Source organism: Malurus melanocephalus, unplaced genomic scaffold, assembly GCF_030028575.1.
Source record: "Malurus melanocephalus ecotype Western Australia unplaced genomic scaffold, MMel_1.1 scaffold_106, whole genome shotgun sequence".
NCBI lineage: Eukaryota > Metazoa > Chordata > Aves > Passeriformes > Maluridae > Malurus > Malurus melanocephalus.
This window is the reverse complement of record NW_026623338.1, coordinates 1,507,160-1,524,413: the sequence shown is the minus strand read 5'-3', so window position 1 is coordinate 1,524,413 and position 17,254 is coordinate 1,507,160. Positions and strand designations below refer to the sequence as shown.

The window sequence follows — 17,254 nt, the reverse complement described above, 5'->3', positions numbered from 1 at the left end:
AAAAAAAAAAAAAAAACTAATGAGGAAACAATTTCTTTTATAGCCTGTATTTCACAACAGCTTTCAATATGGCTCTGTGTCCACTAACATATATTGTACTGAAAGATGTTTCCATCCTCTGTCTTGCAAATCTCAAATGCCTTCACCATCATAACTGGTCTTCTGAGATTCGGATCCTTCCCAAATTCATTTAACCTGATTAATTTTTAATGGCTGTCACTGGCTTCTTTGCCCAGTCAACAGCTTCTACAGTTCAAAACAGCAGCCAGCCTCTTCCCACTCSGGCATAACACAGGGCTCAGGATCTACGGAAATTATTCATCTGCATCAGAAAGAACTTGAAGGAGCTGTAAAAGAGATTGATCCCTGACAGCTGCACTAAACTTGAAAGCCCCTTCCTAGGCTCTGAAGAAGGAGAATTCTGACCTGAAAAGGGGTCTTGAGTGAGCAGCCTCAAAGGGAATAAAATATCAGCCTGTAAAACCAGCAGTCACTAGAAAACTCAGGTGATCTTTTAATGTAGGTACACCTCCAGCCTCAGGCACAGCCAACATAATTACTCACCACCCAGCATCAGGCTCAGGGCCTGAGCCAACAGGCTGTGCTGCACTGAGTGAGCCTCCAGAACGTGGCTGCCAGTCCTTCTGGTGTCACCAGCCCTGCAGGACAATGTACAATGCCTAGGTTATCCTCACATGCAATTCCTATTGCCGTGCCATTAACATTATCCTTTCATATTGATTCAGCTCCAGCTCCGGCTGCATCTGTGCTGGGAAACACCTCCAATAAATCCTGTGATGAGGAGAAAGCACTCACGCTAATCAGCAGCACGATTCATTATAARGTTTATAGATTTCTGACCAGAGGTAAAATTTCTGCTGAAAGCAGGAGAGGGGGAGAGAAAAAGAGGGAAGCCTTCATTTATCCAACTGCAACTATGTCCAGAAATTCTTTGGAGCGAGAAAAGGACATTCACGGACATACCATCAGCGCAGCAAACACTGTGGAAGCATTTCCTGCTGCCAAGATATGTGCTGGCGAAGGAGGGAGGTTACCAGGGCACAGCCACCCATTGTCATGCAAATGCRCCGAGTTATTGAAGGGACTTCCCAGCAACAGCCGCATTTTTTCACGAGTTTGATCCCAGCATTGAAAGGGGAACAAAACAACCGCATGAACGTGAAGCAGCATTAGCCTAAGCCAGAATCACCAGCTATCGCAGAGCCCGGCCAGGACCGAACCTGCCTGTGGTGAATTCCATRGGCTCTACTGCTCTTTATTTGAACGGGAACGGGGAAAGAAACCAGCCCTGGAGAAACACGTGAGGTGCTTTTTAACGACATTGTTTTCCATGGTCTGTAAGTGACACTGAAAACAGTGGAAGAAAGTGACACACAGCCATCGCTCAGGAAAAACCAGGGTGCACGTTTCAATCACTTTTTGCTGTTTGGTGTTAACTTGCAATGATTTTGAGCTGAAAATGAAAAAGCTCAGTGGCAGAAAATGCAACTGGAAACAAGCTGTTTTTCAAAAAAAACAAAGCAGCACATACTTCCAGTTCTACCTTTATAAATCYAAATAATTTCTTGCCTTTTCTGATTGGCATTACTGTAGCTTGGCTTACTTTTTTTGCCCTTTTTCAGCCAAAGAAATGCATGGTTTCCAGCAGTGGCAATGACTTAACAGCAGAAGAACTGGTGTTTAAGTTTCCTTAGGTGAAATAAATAACTGAAGGTTTTCTTGTTTGGTTTTTTGTTTTTTTTTTGTTTTTTTTTTTTTTCACAGAGGTACCTGTAGAACAGGAACTGCTGGTCAGAAAAAAATCAGAGGTAAAAGATGGTTTATCTGCCTCCACAACAAAACCAGTCACAGACCATCAGGCCCTTCAAAATAAGCAGATATTTAGCACTAAGAGAGTCCTCTGGCCAAGACTAAATCAAAGCTTTCCCTCAAATCCCTGTCAAGGTTAATCCTTTTCATACTTAACAGTCACCTTTCAAATGCTTTCCTAGAAACTGCACATGGCATCTATTGATTTAATCAAAGACCTTTCTGAACTTACCATTCCAGGCTGAAGTGCAGAAGTGAAGAAAACATGAAGATGTGTTCCTACATTTGAGCGCTGCCCTAGCTGACCCACATCAGGGTGGGCTAAACTCAYGTTACCTAAAGGAAAGGAAGAAAATTGGCTCGACTGATTTGCAWAAAAAGGGTAAATGCCCTAACAAAAACTTGGGCACATATCCAGAGGTGTCAGGGCAAACAGTGCACAGAAACTGGGGGGAGCACAGGCGGAAGGCCCAAGAAAGGCAAAAGAGGGAAGCCCTTCATACTCCCAAGAAAAAACATGGATTAGAAAGAGAAGTGTGGAATTACAAAAATTAATTATTAAAAAAAAATCAACTTTTCTAATCCATGAAAAAATGCRTTAGAAAAACCTGTGGGAAAGAATACCTAGAACCTGAAAGATGCCCATACGCCATCTCCCTGTGCCATATCCGTTGGAAAACTCAACTCTTTAGACCTAAGGAAAACATTTCTCTCCCTACCACCCTCAGCAATCCAGCAGTGACTGCAAGAATCATCATTCTYCTTAAAATGCTTGGACAAACCTTCCCAGGGAATGGCAGACAGCCCTGAGGCTCTGCCAGAACAAAGGGTGCCTGAGCAGCCAGCCTCAAACCCAGCTGGTGATGAGCCAAGGGGGAGAAAGCTCTGCCAGGCACCCCAGAGCTCTGGAGAAGGACGGGCCATGAGAGATGGAAGTGGGGGAGGCTGAGAGCTCCTTTCTGACATGTGCCCTTGTACAATGCAAGAAAAAACTCACACTGGAGGAGGGAAAATATAAAATAATCACCTTTGAGATTTGCACCTGCTGGAAGAGCAGAAAGTGCCTCAGGAGGAAAAGGCAATGCTGGAAAATTGGAAAAGGCTGTGGGGAATGAAGCAAAACCAGCATCTTCTGAAGGCAAAATCAACACAAAGAAGCCATAAAGAGATGTGACAATGACAGGAGAAAGCAAAAGCACAGCAGGGCCTAAAGCTTGAGAACACCCATAGTGCTTAGGGAGAGGGAAATTAGAGCGATGCCTGAAGATAACCATGAGCCAGGGATAGCTTGTGCTAGCCCCTAAAAATTTAATTTTGATCCACTGTGTGCACATCTGGATTTTTCCCTATTATCACAGMTCTCCAGACAAGGGAAGTCACAGCACCTTTACACGGAGCAGAAGAAAAACTCCACTAACTCTTCTGGGCAGCTGGATCACCACTCCTGGGCTGCTCGGGGCAGTCCTRGTGCTCAGAACATGGCAGGAAACTTAGCAGACTGAAATCTTAACAGAACCTGAGAGAGGTTCACTTTCACCCAGGCACAAATGATGAACTGACCTGGCCCTTCCAAGTGACCACATCCCCCTGGAATGTTCCCACAGCAGCTGCTGAGCAGACAGCCCTGGGGTTGCCCTGGGGCAAACAAGTTTGACTCCTGGTCTGCCTGTTCTGGTAGCCCAAGTGGTGAGGGACAGACAATCCCYGRGCTGCAACAAGAKCAGCGTGGGCAGCAGGTCAAGGCAGGAKATTCTGCCCTCTGCTCTGCTCCYRTGAGACCTCACCTGGAGCATTGTATCCAGCTCCAGGGTYTCCAACATGAAAARGATGTGSAACTAYYGGAGCAAATCCAGAGGAGGGCCATGAAGATGGTAAAGAGGACTGGAGCACCTCCCCYGTGCAGAAACTATGGGAGGGTTGGGGTTTTCCAGTCTGGAGAAGAGGCTGTGTGCAAACCTCATAGCAGCTTTCCCGTATCCGAAGGGGGCCTACAGGGAAGCTGGAGARGGATACTTTGTCAGGAGTTGTAGTGATAGGACAAGGAGTAATGGGTTCAAACCCAGGGGGGAAGTTTAGGTTTGGTATCAGGAACAAATCCTTTGCTGTGAGGGTGGTGAGGCACCAGAACAGGTTGCCCAGAGAGGTTTTGGCTGCCCCATCCTTGGAAATGTTCAAGGACAGGTTGGATGGGGCTCCAYTGCAGAGGGCTGGAACTGATGAATTTTAATTTTTCAATACAGGCCATTCTGGTTTTACAATTAATCCTACTGAGGACAAGTTAGCCAAACTAGCCTGTATGATTTAAAGGAAATACAGAATCTTYAGCAACACAAGCAGTAGAACTCTGCATAACTGCACAATTGCAGTACCATTACCATTCCTCAACAACAGATAAGGCGCTCCTCTTTTTCCATCCCCWGAACATCTTCATGGATCTAATCTTTCTGCAAGACCAGGACATGTTTCTATTTCTGGCAGTGATTTCATTCCGGGGAGTAATTCACGTGGTGACACTCCTCTCCTACACCCCTGTGGGCAGACCCCATCACTGTAACAACCCCTGCCCTTCCCTTTGCTCCCGCAAGAACAGCACTTTTCCACCCCTTTGGATGGGTGAAATCCCACTGCAAGCACAGCACTCCCTGCTCTCAGCCCCTCCAGCAAACCAGCTTTAGCAGAGTGTGAAATGTGTTCAGACCGATAGCCGCAGTGCWSGAAATRAGCTCCAGCAAGTTCCCAAAGCTCYYGAACAGCYGGCACCTCCGAAATCGCTCCCCAGCTAGGAGCCGGTCCCGACCCTGACCCGCAGCTGGCGCTGCTCGCCACAGGGAGCTGGCACCACTCCCGGCTCCAAGCGCCACCGCCCGGTGGCTTTCCCTATTGACACACAGGCATTGGGAACACGGAGCAGGGAAAGTGATCCCGGGCGTTTCTGAGAGAAGCTGGCATATTAAGGTGTACCTGAGTTCAACTGGAATGCCGCACCTCTCTTTTAAAACTCTTAATCACATTAGTATATTTAGCTTCCCAATTTGCCAGAGGAATCCCGTTTTTCTGTGAAATCCAGATGCCACCAGTTACRACCCGGAAAGAAGCCACTTCACTGCAAAAACAGCATGGCTTAGATGGATTTACTTATGATAATCAAAGTAACACACCCTGACTTAGAAGCAAGTCACAACTCAGACTAACTCTACTACAATTTCCTACTTGAAAAGAAGAAAGCTGTCAGTCTATTTCTCCAGCAGAAAGGTGACCCTTCCGGCTGAGCTATTAGAAACCTGGAGGCACAAGCTTGGCAACAGTGACTATGCAATACCTCTRGTCCTTTGCATTTAGAGAAAACTACTCCAGTAGACACATCTGAGAAGAGCTAAACCGCTGTCTGTACCTACTCAAATTTCAAAKATGATCCTTAAAATTATTTACAAACAGCAAGTTACTGTCAGGAAGTAGCTGAGGTCTCAGGCTTTCTGACACCTCCCCATGACATGCAAAGAATTAACCTCTCCAATTATGTTACCCTAATCCCTCATCCCTGCATAATCCCTTCTGTAATTTCTGAATTTCCCAATCTTCCTTCCTGTCACTGCTTTCTCCCCCCASTCTTCTGCAGGACACCAGAGGCACATCTCCACGTGAATAAAAMCCATTTGCAGTGAATGAATAGGTCACTGCACTAAATTGAGGCTCTCAGATCATAAAAAAACCAAAGTTTAAGCACAGACACCAACTGTCCAGCTGGTCTAGCACTGCAACAACCACAACCCAGTTTTGACACGGCAGGATGCAATATGGAAACCATGGCCACATGCTTCTCCACATGGAAATATTCCTATTTACATGCATCTTCCTGAAACCAGCAGAAGCTTCTAACACACCACCACTTAGAGACAACACAAAGTCAGGTAACGAAAATTTATTCTTTCAGGAAGTCACAGCCAGCTCTTATGCGACCAGGGCAGAAGCTGTCGATGATTCACTAAAATGAAAGAAAAGAGATAAAACAGAGAAATATTTATTGCAGAAGCAGTTTTTCAAATTTCTTGTCGAAAACAAAGCTTCAGTTACAAGTTTTAACTGCTAGTCCTGAGCTAAATCATGGCTTAGAAAGTTTTATGGTCTAAGACTTCAGTTGCATTATTACAACACAAATCCTAGGCTAACAGTACAAAATCACATTATTTCAAAACCTGACTAGCTGCACTTGAGTCTCCTCAGAGAAACAAGGCTAACCCTAACATCTATGGAAATCCTACGGTGATTAATTTTCCTAGAGAAAAACTACAATTATGTCCCTATTTGCCATTTCTTAGTACATTTTGAAAGTAATGTGAACTRTAAAGGTATCAAGAGCACAGTTTAAAGGGTTATAAAAATTGCCTAGTAGTGATTTCATTTGTTGGGACYATCATTTTTATCCAAAACTTCTTAAACRTCTTTTTATCCAGCAGTGTTTCATTAATTTAACAGTTGGTTATTTATGAAAATACCTGTTCTCTGCTGCCTGGGTTACTTACAAACCTATCACAGTGCACTCTTCACCCTCTGAAAAACAGCCCCAGCACAGTTTACAAGAGGAATGCAGGAGAAGACTTACTACTTCCAGTTGGGTGGCAGCACTCTCTTGGTTTTGTAGTAGCGAGCCAACCTATGGATCCTGCTCTCAATCAGAATCAGGCGGAACTTGGCATCTTTATCCTTGAAAACAAAGTTACAAAATTACATTACAACCAAGCACTACTTGGACCTCTCCATCCAGAATTCAGAAGAGTTTCAGTAAAACAAGTAACACACAGCTACTGCTAAAAACTTCTCATTTCCATTACCAAAGCTTCAGTAGTCAGAACAGGACCAGAAATACACGGCTTAAACAGTGCCTTTAAAATCCTTCACACAGAGAAAAAAAACACTGATCAAAATGTCTCCCCAGCCCTCAAAGGTGGGTTAACASCACACAAAGAGCTTTTGCTTTGTCAAGCTGTACATGAACTACTGTGCAATTTAAAAACACAGACACTGAATTATCTGATTAAGTGAGCACTCACCTTTCTGTTTCTCTCAAGATGCTTGCGAACAGCAACTGCTTTCTTGATCAAGTGATAAAGATCCTCTGGGAGGTCTGGGGCCAGTCCCTTTGATTTAAGGATTCTCAGAATCTTGTTGCCAGTTACAAATCGAACCTGGGCAACACCGTGAGAATCCCTCAGGATCACACCTGAAACAAACATTTATATCTTACACTGAAAAGCAAAAACATACACCAACAAATCTTGTGAAACTGACCTTACAGTGACAAGCTATCAAAAAAAGGGTCTTCTCCAAGTTAAAATTTAAAAACCTTTATAGTGGCAACTGAAGAAAGGGTAGACAATGAGTGAACAAAACTTAGAGAAGCTCAAACGCTTTATCTGGTAACACYTAAGACAATGACCCCCCCAATCATGCTCAGGCAGGTAACACATGAGGTGCTACAACACTATTGGAAAACTTTCAACAGGATTCATTACAGCTACGTATTCAATCACTCTATAGATCACTCTAGAAGGATTATTGCTTTAAAGACTACAGTAATAAAAATTAATTTACACAGCATACATAGCTCCTGAGCATATAAAGCTGTGTCATGCAAACATTTCAGCTCTGGAAGGGTCCAAACCCTAGGATTAGTCCATGATGCAGCTGAGATGCCTGGCTCAGTAAACCCTAAGCATAGGGCTAAYGGTATTGGAAAATTTCCTCCAGAAACTAGGCACACCAGTATGTCAGTMTGTGTTCCCTGTAACAACTATTAGTGGCTACTCCTAAACACAGGATATAGGATTAAACAGATGCTTCAAGTTTTCCACTTGGGGAAAAAACCCCMAAACCAACCCACTACCTCACCAAGTATATTTTTTTTGCAAGAACAAGATACATCATGTCACAGTGTGGGACTTRCTGATCCTTTTGAGTCCCTTCCAGCTCAGGATATCATTTTAGCACTCTTAGTGGTATCCACAATGAACACAGGTGCACCAGAAATGCTGTTTTCTTAGCATGTTATTTAATATAGGTTGAAGGAACAATTACAGTATTACAGTCAGAAAATGAGGGTTTGTCCCCATTCAGGAGTGGTTCATAATCCTTACCAATCTGRGAGGGAGTCAGGCCCTTTTTAGCCAACTTGTAGATCTGTTCCTTTACATCATCAGAAGTAAGTTTCAGCCACTAAAGAAAATTAGAAACAAAAAAGCCAAACTGATTAACACTGCTTAATACAGAGGCACAGGCTAGCCACATGAAAACTTCTAATAAATGGTAGAAACAGATGCTTTGCAATGCTTGAAAAARTAGTCAAGAACTGAAATTGCACTTCTAAGGATACAGAAACTTTTTTACAGGTAAGAAATCTATACTGTCAGTGAAATGTGGTGGGGAAAGGCTGAGATAAAGATGAGCATCTCCAACTTAAAAACTCCATAAAGCCACCAAYCAACTGCTTTATCATTATTTCATTTTAACTGCTACACCGGAAGCACAAAATTACAGACAAAAAAACCCACTGCCATTGAGAAGGAATTCTTTACCCATGCCATTTGGCAAATACAAAACTGAGACCCATTTAGCCACCTCTCGGTAAAGTACCTACAGAGGGAAGTGAAAAATCTAARTACACTAATTCAAAAAATGAAACAAACCTACCAGGATAGGACTGTGCCTTTTCTATTAATTTTATGTTAAACAGTACTGATAAAGACACCACCTCCATGATTATTAATGGAGAGACAACACCAACAAGCTAGGTAATCCTGACTTTCCATGAGCTACAGAAGCTCCTAATTTTTCTTCCTCTTTTAGCACTGTCACAGTATGAAGCAGAAAAGCACTGCAAAAATAAACATGGAAATGCCCTAAAGATTACAATTTAAAACAGAATATWACTAAGCAAAAAACCACCACAGGATTTTATAAAACAAATATAGCATTTGACCATATTAATTATTACTGAACTATTTAAMTATCAGCAGCACTTCAAGCAGCTTCATATTATCTTACTTTAAATTTTATCTATTTAATTTCAGATTTTGTGCTTAATTTGAAATTCTCATTTCACTGTTTTTCAYGCTTTCCCACATGCATCGCAAATTGTTCTTTCTGCCAACAGATCCTCCAAAAAATAGATCCCTGACCAACAATTAGTTGTGTTTTGAAAGCAATCGCTTACTCCACATTAGCGAACTCCAACGTGAAGAAGCTAATTTAATCTCTAAGAATTATCAGCAAATAGATTTTAAGTAATTGAAAAAGCATTTAAATAAAAGGAGGAACATGTAACAAATAACAACGAGGAAAAGAGACTTATATGCAAAACGAACCATCTGGCCAGAACACTTGTTCCCTCAGTACCCTAAGGATCATCGCAGAACTACAGAATTGTTAGGGCTCGAAGGAACCTCTGGACATTATCTAATCTCCCCCCAAGACACGGCCAGCTAGAGCAATTACACAGGAGCGCATCTATGTGGGTTTTGAATGACTCCAGAGAGGGGGGCTCCACGATCTCCCTGGGTAGCCTGTTCCATCACATGTCAAGGAAGCATTTGGACAGGCCATAATTCGAAAACGATGACGTCAAATACTATAGCACTCATTTCCCTTCTCTCCGTGGGCACCCCTGAGCTGCGCTGTGGGTCTCGGAGCGTGCTCGGGGCGGGGAAGGTTCTGGGGAAGGTACTCACCGTGGGCACGCTGCGCCTGTAGGGCAAGGCCGACTGGGACAAGCCCTTTCTGCGGGAAGAATCACATCAGACACTCAGCGTGCGAGCGGAGGGACTCGGCCCCTCGGCCGCGGCCCGGGCCTTCCCCAACCCCGCCGCCATGTCCCCGCGGCCGGCCGCCTTCTCCGCCATCCCTACGCGCGCCGGAGCGCTCCCACACCATCCTTCCCACCCCCGCCCCAGCTGACGGCGCCCCACGACCCCCCTGAGCAGCCCCAGCCCGCCCCCCGAGGGCGGCCCCGGCCCGGCCTGGCTGCTCACCCCGGAGCGTGCATGCGACCCATGATGGCGGCCGGGCAGCGGAGAGAGAGAGGAGAGAGAGCGGCCGCTTCCGCCCGCTTCCGCAGGAAGAGGCGGCCCGCGCCCGGCCCCGCCCCCAGCGCGCCACAGCCAATCAGCGCCGCCGCGCGCTCCCGCAGCCGCCCCGCCCCCAGCGCGCCACAGCCAATCAGCGCCGCCACAGCCCCGCCGCGCGCTCCCGCAGCCGCCCCGCCCCCAGCGCGCCACAGCCAATCAGCGCAGCCACAGCGCCGCCGCGCGCTCCCGCAGCCGCCCCCCCCAACGCGCCACAGCCAATCAGCGCCGCCACAGCCCGCCCCGCGCTCCCTCAGCCGCCCCGCCCACAGCCCCCCCCCGTCCCAGCACAGAGCAGGCCACGCGTTGGGTTTTATTCCAGAATAGTGTTTAATGTACTAACAAGAGAGTTACGGAGTCACAGCGAACCCGCCCGGCGCGGGGCCATATTGTACATCTTTATTCTCGTTTAATTGAAGTATTTGGTTGTCAGAGATACACAGACGGGGGGAGGCGCCCTGCTCTCGCTGCTCTCCATCCACCGCAGCGCCCCTGAGGGAACGCCCGGCCAGGGGAGACAGCGGGCCCTGGGGGAGCCGCGGCCTTAAGGCAGGTGACGGGGGGTCTACAYAACCCGACAGTTGTAAAAATAGAGAAAAGAGCCTTTACCAAACATCGCACATGCGTCCAGAGACAGGCAGCTGTAGGTCGTACAAAGGCAGTAATAAAAAGTTCAGTGCAAAGTTGGAGGTTAGTAGAGGAAGAGGTCCTAGCGTAAGCTACTGCTCTTGGATACCAACACAAGGTCTGGAGGGACAATTACACTTCTGGCTGCAGGTCAAACGGTGCATAAAAAGATTTTTTTCTTTTCATTGAACAAGATATAAAAAGCTGTTAAAACTACATTTTCAAGCTACTTAGCATACTGGTAAATTCCATCCCAATCAAATATTTCCCTCTTTCACATCTATCTTGGTTTTTCTATGCAGTACGGTAAATTCTTATTGCAACAATCAGTTTTCTTAATTGAGAATAGTGCAAAGAGGTGCAAGCTTRGTGCTGGTCCTCTACACATGAGGAGAGGCCAATGCCAAATCCCATAGAAAACATAAAATCCATGACCACAAAAAGCTCCAGCCAGTGACGATTTTGAAAAGGAAGGGAAAGGCACAAAATGAGTTAAGCTATGAAGAAGATTAAATCAGAAGTCAGGACATGTGCTAACAATAATACAGTACTATATATTTTTTTTTCAGTCCAGACAACTGTTAAAACTGCAAATCATTTTTTAAATGATTTTAGTTTAATTGTATTTTGTGCTGTAAGACACTGTGCTTTAATAGCAAACTGCAAAAAAGGCAGTCCATATTGCTTTCATTTTATTTCACAATGGAACGTTTCACAAAAACAGTAGTCTACTTTCCTGTGTTTAAGTGACTTGTGTTTCTAATGATGGAATGGAGTAAGTCTCAAAAGCATCAAGTGAGCAGGAAATACATCTAGTTAGTTATAYAGTTTATTATTTACAGGCTATATACTAAATGAAAAATATGCAGAAGATGCCTACTACAACTGGGATTTGTTAGCGCCCATTAGTATTGGCCCAGTTTCTAACATTCAAGATACCATTAGCTTTTTAATTGCAGTAATTCCTATGAAATTGGACCGTGAATTRTTTAGGCACCAGGAGATTCAAGTTTACTTCTCTCTTCTGTATTGAAGGGAGATTGGTCAGTAGCAGGGGAACGAAAATTGGGTTATAAAATAGGTTTTTAGTGTTGGGTGGATAGAAGACTTTCCCTGTATTATGCCTTTGTTCATAGTTGCATATTTCACTTGAAAAGTTTGCTTCAAGGTTTTGTACTAAAAAAGTGTGCAACTTCAGAGCTTTGTTTACACAGAACAYGAACATCCTAAACCCCAAATAAGGTGAACAAAAAGGTGACACCTGTAGTGCAGAAAGACCTAATTAAGGAACCAGTGGTATTAACAGGAGATAGTGACATATGCACTCCACTATCACAGTATAGTTCAAATCTRATGTTCCTTGGAATGAAGCGTTCTAGTGGGAGTAGTTCTTATTGGGAGTGAGAAACAGTATTGCTGTGAATTGCTAAAGAGAAAAAAAAGCAGCCAATTTCCTCTCTCAAAGCTGTTAATTGAACTAATGTCTGGCCTGCAATTCTTCTAGCAGTGGTGCTTTTCAACTAGAGGCCATATTCTCCCTGCAAGCACAGATGCAAATGCCACTTTGGATTAGTGTTTGAATCTGTTCCACACTTAATCACTGCAGTATTGAAAAGTTCTAGAAATTACAACAAAACCCCCCACTGAAAAGCTGGGCACATTTCCTACGGTACCACATTCAGCCAGTCTTAATTCAATTTTTGGAGACTATGGGTAGAAGATGGGGTAGAAAAAAATGTAGCTAAGTTGAACCAATTGTGAAGATCAGTGTAAGTGATGCTATTTGTAAATAACACATATTGGGAAAAGACTTCCAGTAGGACCTGCAAGGTATTAAATATGAGAATGTTCCCCCTTTTTAAGGAGCTGAAAGTYAATATGTATACATATTTAAATACCAGAAATGAGGTAAAAGAGAAGCATTTGAATTATAAGGCACCATTATTTACAACTTCCACTATTGGCACTCACTCCAATAAATCTTAGAGAAGCATGAATTTGGGATTAAATGTGATGCTAAGGAATTTTTCCAGCCCTTCAACCTTTCTACAGGTGTGCATGCAGCCACCAAAATCCGACCTGTCGCTACTTCTGTGATGTCTCGTTAGTAGTGGGAATGTAATCCTAAAATATGCAATTTCTTTGATGTTCTCCAGCATCATGTCATGGATGACACAACAGCGGCAACAAATTAAAAGCAAAAATGCACTGTATCCACAGGCCTAATGATCAAGTTGTTGTTCAACCAACCAGCATGGTCAAACTGCTCATCTCACTTTTACTGATGGTTTAAAAACCCCTTCCTTTATCCACAATTCTTAAACCTTTATAAATGATACTTTGATAACATCACATGAGCATAACCCATTTTTTTTTTGCAATCCTCCAAACTAGGCTACCTGAACATTGGTCCAATGTATCTGTTGAAATGGAGAGTCTCTTATTTTAAGATGTACAGGTTATCTTCAAGTAGGAAGATGCACAAAGCACAAGTGAATACAACTGTTCTGGTCTTAGTGAGGCGCAGAAATGAGTTCACAGATAGGGTACAGCAGTCAATCGATACCAGTTAACAGTCTCCTTGCTCAAGTTGAAGTCCTTTAGTGGGAGTGTAATTCCACCTAGGAAGAAGTTCTCACGTAACGATTCTGCACTGAGCACACTTAACTGAAGCTCCCTCTGTTTCAGAGTCTCCATGCTGTATCCATTGTACACGAGCTAGGAGGTGAGAAGTCAAGATTTTTCTGGTTAGAAAAAAGAAATGACCCAGTCTGCCCTTTCTTCTGACTGCCCAGTCACTGACAAGTGTCTGAACTGTATGTGGTGACCATTCAGTATGTCTGTATCTCAGACAAAGGGCTGAAGGACATCCCTATTTTATTTTGTGCTCCCAATGTTAAGTGTTTMAAAGGACTGGTGTTTTTCAACTGAAGCATTGCTTACATGTCAAGACTTCTGAATTAATTTTTCTCCATATCGTGAATCAGTGAATCCAGGGTAGGGGGATCTTGAGTTTTAAGATTTCTTTCCTTCTCCMCATCACTCCTCAGACCCAGTCTGAGAAATTTCTGCTTACTTGTAATAGCACACCGACCTACTCCGTTGCTTTATATTTAAAAAGGGCACAGTTTTTCAAAACAGTTCCTTTTCAGTTTCTTTTCCACTTATACATGTTCACAGATTTTTTGAGACAATATTTTAAGTACTGCTTAGAATTAGAGATTATAGCAAGCTATAGGGAGTTACCACATAAATTTTAACTTACCATTTCATTGAAAGTTGGGTTTCTTGTCTTCCGGGAGATTTTGGTTTTGCGTTTGGATGTTTTGTGCGTGTCTGGAAGTAAGTAAGTTTTCACATAGGGATTTGGATCTGCACCATCTTCTGTAACCTACAAAGAAACAAGACAAGTTAGAAAACTAATTAGTGCATAACTTTGCATATTTCAAGTGTCTAGACTTTGCAATCAAGCTAATCAAAAGCAGCACTTAATTAAGCTGGCAGTTGGAAAATTCTGAGGAAAACACAGTTCCACCTGCATCAATCTTAGTCAAAATGGTAATTGAAAACAGTTTTTGGCAGTGAGTGCAGTATCTCCACTTACCAGGTCTTTGATGTGCATCACCATGATAAATAGAGTGCTATTTCTATAGGATATGGACAGCTTCACTTCTCCTCCCACTTTGCCTGAGGTAGGACTTGATGGACTTGTATCTGAAAAATAGACAAGTATTTCTTCTGTAATACTGGTAATTTTTCATCAGTGCTACATTTCTCTCATATGGAAAAAACATGCCTTAGAACAAGTTCAGTTCCTGATTTTACTTCTAGTTTCCTAACAGTGGCAAGGCTATGGKTTTTCAAAGTTTTTGCATTTTCTTGCAAGAACCAGCTTGGACGTTTAGAGTGAAAACCTGAATAATTTAGTCAAGCCATAAACAAGTCCAAGTGATCACATATATTGTTGCAATTTTTGGCATGAATTTCCTTGAAACTGTATGTAGGCTCATTTGGAAAGACAGTGATGCAGTTTACAATGAGAGAAAACTGCAGTTAACTAAAAAAAAGATTTAAAAGATTAACACTGTAAATGTGTCATACTATATTCATCCAATTTATAAACATCCCTTACCTGCAGGTCTGGCTATTCCATCTATTCCTTCCACTTTGTCATCACGAAGTAATGGATGGAAAAAAGTATAAACAAGATCACACTAAATTTGGAAGAAATGTTACATGTTAGTTTAAGTGTTCAAAAGTGTCAAAACAGGAAAACTTGCATTTGATTTAAATTATTTGTACTCACTTCTGCCACCTCTGGAGAACTATTCATCAGGCTCTGTATGTAGCTGTTGAGCTCCACTTTTCTTTTGGCTGCTACATCTTTGATATGTGTTCTTCCCAGAACCATCTTATTAGGAAAGCTACATGAGAAGAACAAAAGAGTTTTCCATTACTTTAACAGAAGTAAATACAGTAGGATTCCATTGTCATTTCCATCCTGAAGTGCTCACATCCTTTTTATTCTGCCAAYCTGGAGTGAAAACACAGCATGCCAAGAGGTTATGACACTCCAGAAAGGCAAGGCAATATATATTTGTTCATTTGATATGACACACAGCTCAAAACAGAGATGCTCCTCTGGAACTCCTCCTTAAAACTCAGAGACAACTGCTTTCTCCCTAATTGCGAACTCTGAGGTCTGAATTTGAACTCTTGAGTTTGCCCCTCAGCAGTTTTGTCTCCATTTCATGCTAATTCTTCCTCCACGCAGCTGGGAGCAGTTTTGTTGCTTTTGTAATAGYGATGAGTGAGTTAGGCACATACCCTGGTAACTTCCACAGAGGAAAGAGAATGCCAAGTTTGTTGTGGAGCTCCTGGAACTCATCAAATGTTCGGAAGACAAATGTTGGCTCAACTTGCCCTTCTCTCAAAACTCTCACTACATAGATCTGCCCAAAACACAAAAATAAAAGTAGTTTATATAAAAAGATTATAAAATTACTTAACATTACAATTTTCTTCACAATCAACTCTTTCTCCTATAGTGAGCCTACTCCTGAATACATATCCCATTATTACATCATATCCCAGAATCTGCCTTTCATGCTAGAGTTAGAATTATAAATAGCCCTTAATACCAACTAACATCACGTGGTCTTTCCATAAGGTAGATCCACACCTGACAGGGCAATGATGAAAGTAGTTAAGGCTGAGCTGTCCACACTGTCCACACTTTGAAGCCTCTTTGGAAGTTCATATGASGTATTCAAAATGTTAACAGCGGTGCAGAATTGTATCAAAAAGTGTATCTGTGGGGCCAAACTACCACAGAGCCTTTCAGGTATAATTTCTTTCAACTGAATTTCCTCCTGATTCTACAGGATTCCACTTTTAAAGTGATAATTTGGTGAGCAGATGCAAGTGCACTGCATTATGCAAAAAGATTTTTTCAAAGTACTGGGGGTACAATGCCAGGATATGTTCACATTATTCAAGGGAAATGAAGCTGAGAAGCTGCACAGAAAATACAGTTTAGTGGACTCATTTTAGAGATAGATAAGTTAAATGTATAATGTGTAATTTAACTTTAAAAATCTAGACAGAATCTAGACCATCCTAAATTTCCTGGAACAGGGGAGGCTGCTTTGGCTTAGATCAAGAGTACTCAAATACAATTATTATACAGTGATACAGTACAAAGCTCTTCACTTCCAGCATTAGTCAGATTTGTTCTACCTTCCCTTGCTGTTGTCTTACCAGATTAAGACATTTACAGCAAACATAGCTTTGAAAGAGATGTACATTCGCATCTATCAATACATCTCACTTTGCTCAAATGTTCAGGAAAATTTAACTTAAGCTGATTATTCCAGCCCTGCAAATAGCAATATAGAAGTAAAACCATTTAAAAAAACCTGAAGTTTGCATATGTGCGTAGGAATACAAACATTAAGTCCTAAAGTGTAACCTAGGTCTATTAAAATCCTGAGGGCAAAGTGCAATGCTTGGTGCCTCTAGGACTGCCTAGGAGTGTAAGTGCATTTCATTATGGGAAATGACACTTTTACTTAGGAGGAACACATCTAACTTYAATGGAAGGTCAGACCAAAACCAGACTGTCTGACTTACAGACTCCTACTCAGGAAGGAGCCATTTTACACAAGGCAGCTACAGAAAAGCCCATGAACATGACTCAAATTCCTGTATTTTAAAATAATCTCCACCAACACTACTACTGCCCTTTATACTTCCTTCCAGATACTTTTCAAGAGGTGTTTTCATTTTGAAGAATGTTATGGGATGCTAAAAAATCCAGTCTCTACACTCTAGCAGTCCTGTTGCTGGTTTCCCTGGCCAGCAGCTCAGTACCCGCACAGGCATTTGCTCACTCTCACCCCCTCACCAGTGGGACAGTGGGGAGAACAAGAGCAAAAGCTAGAAGATCCATGAGCTGAGCTAAAGACAGTCCTGGGGAGGGAAGGTGATGCAACACAATCACCCAGCCCACAAGCAGACCCATGCACAGCCAGTTCCCAAACAGCCACCTTGGAAGACAACTCCCTCCTGTCCCCTGCTTTCTTCCTCTACCCTGTTTTTATTGCTGACAGTGACATTATACACTGTGGAATATCTCTTTGGCTGGTTTTGGTCAGCTGTCCCTGCTGTGCCTTGTTGGAAGA

General features: G+C 42.9%; 2 protein-coding genes across 3 annotated transcripts in view; both read right to left on the bottom strand.

Annotated features, from left to right (window-relative positions):
• Positions 1 to 5,734: 5,734 nt before the first annotated feature.
• RPS13 (ribosomal protein S13) lies at positions 5,735 to 9,935 on the bottom strand. The gene is made up of 6 exons (XM_057369287.1): positions 9,852 to 9,935; positions 9,552 to 9,600; positions 7,962 to 8,040; positions 6,879 to 7,048; positions 6,431 to 6,531; positions 5,735 to 5,812 (listed from the first exon to the last, which is right to left on the bottom strand). The coding sequence occupies exons 1-6, from the start codon at positions 9,872 to 9,874 to the stop codon at positions 5,779 to 5,781; spliced, it is 456 nt and encodes a 151-aa protein (XP_057225270.1). The 5' UTR covers positions 9,875 to 9,935; the 3' UTR covers positions 5,735 to 5,778.
• A 320-nt stretch (positions 9,936 to 10,255) lies between these two features.
• The window catches only part of PIK3C2A (phosphatidylinositol-4-phosphate 3-kinase catalytic subunit type 2 alpha), a 39,511-nt gene continuing 32,512 nt past the window's right edge, over positions 10,256 to 17,254 (bottom strand). For both annotated transcript variants that reach the window (XM_057369285.1, XM_057369286.1), the window contains exons 27-32: positions 15,399 to 15,523; positions 14,878 to 14,995; positions 14,704 to 14,785; positions 14,176 to 14,285; positions 13,837 to 13,962; positions 10,256 to 13,289 (exon numbers count right to left, since the gene is read on the bottom strand). In XM_057369285.1, coding sequence (XP_057225268.1) covers positions 13,107 to 13,289; positions 13,837 to 13,962; positions 14,176 to 14,285; positions 14,704 to 14,785; positions 14,878 to 14,995; positions 15,399 to 15,523 — 744 coding nt within the window. In that variant the 3' untranslated portion in view covers positions 10,256 to 13,106. The remainder of the gene's footprint in view (positions 13,290 to 13,836; positions 13,963 to 14,175; positions 14,286 to 14,703; positions 14,786 to 14,877; positions 14,996 to 15,398; positions 15,524 to 17,254) is intronic.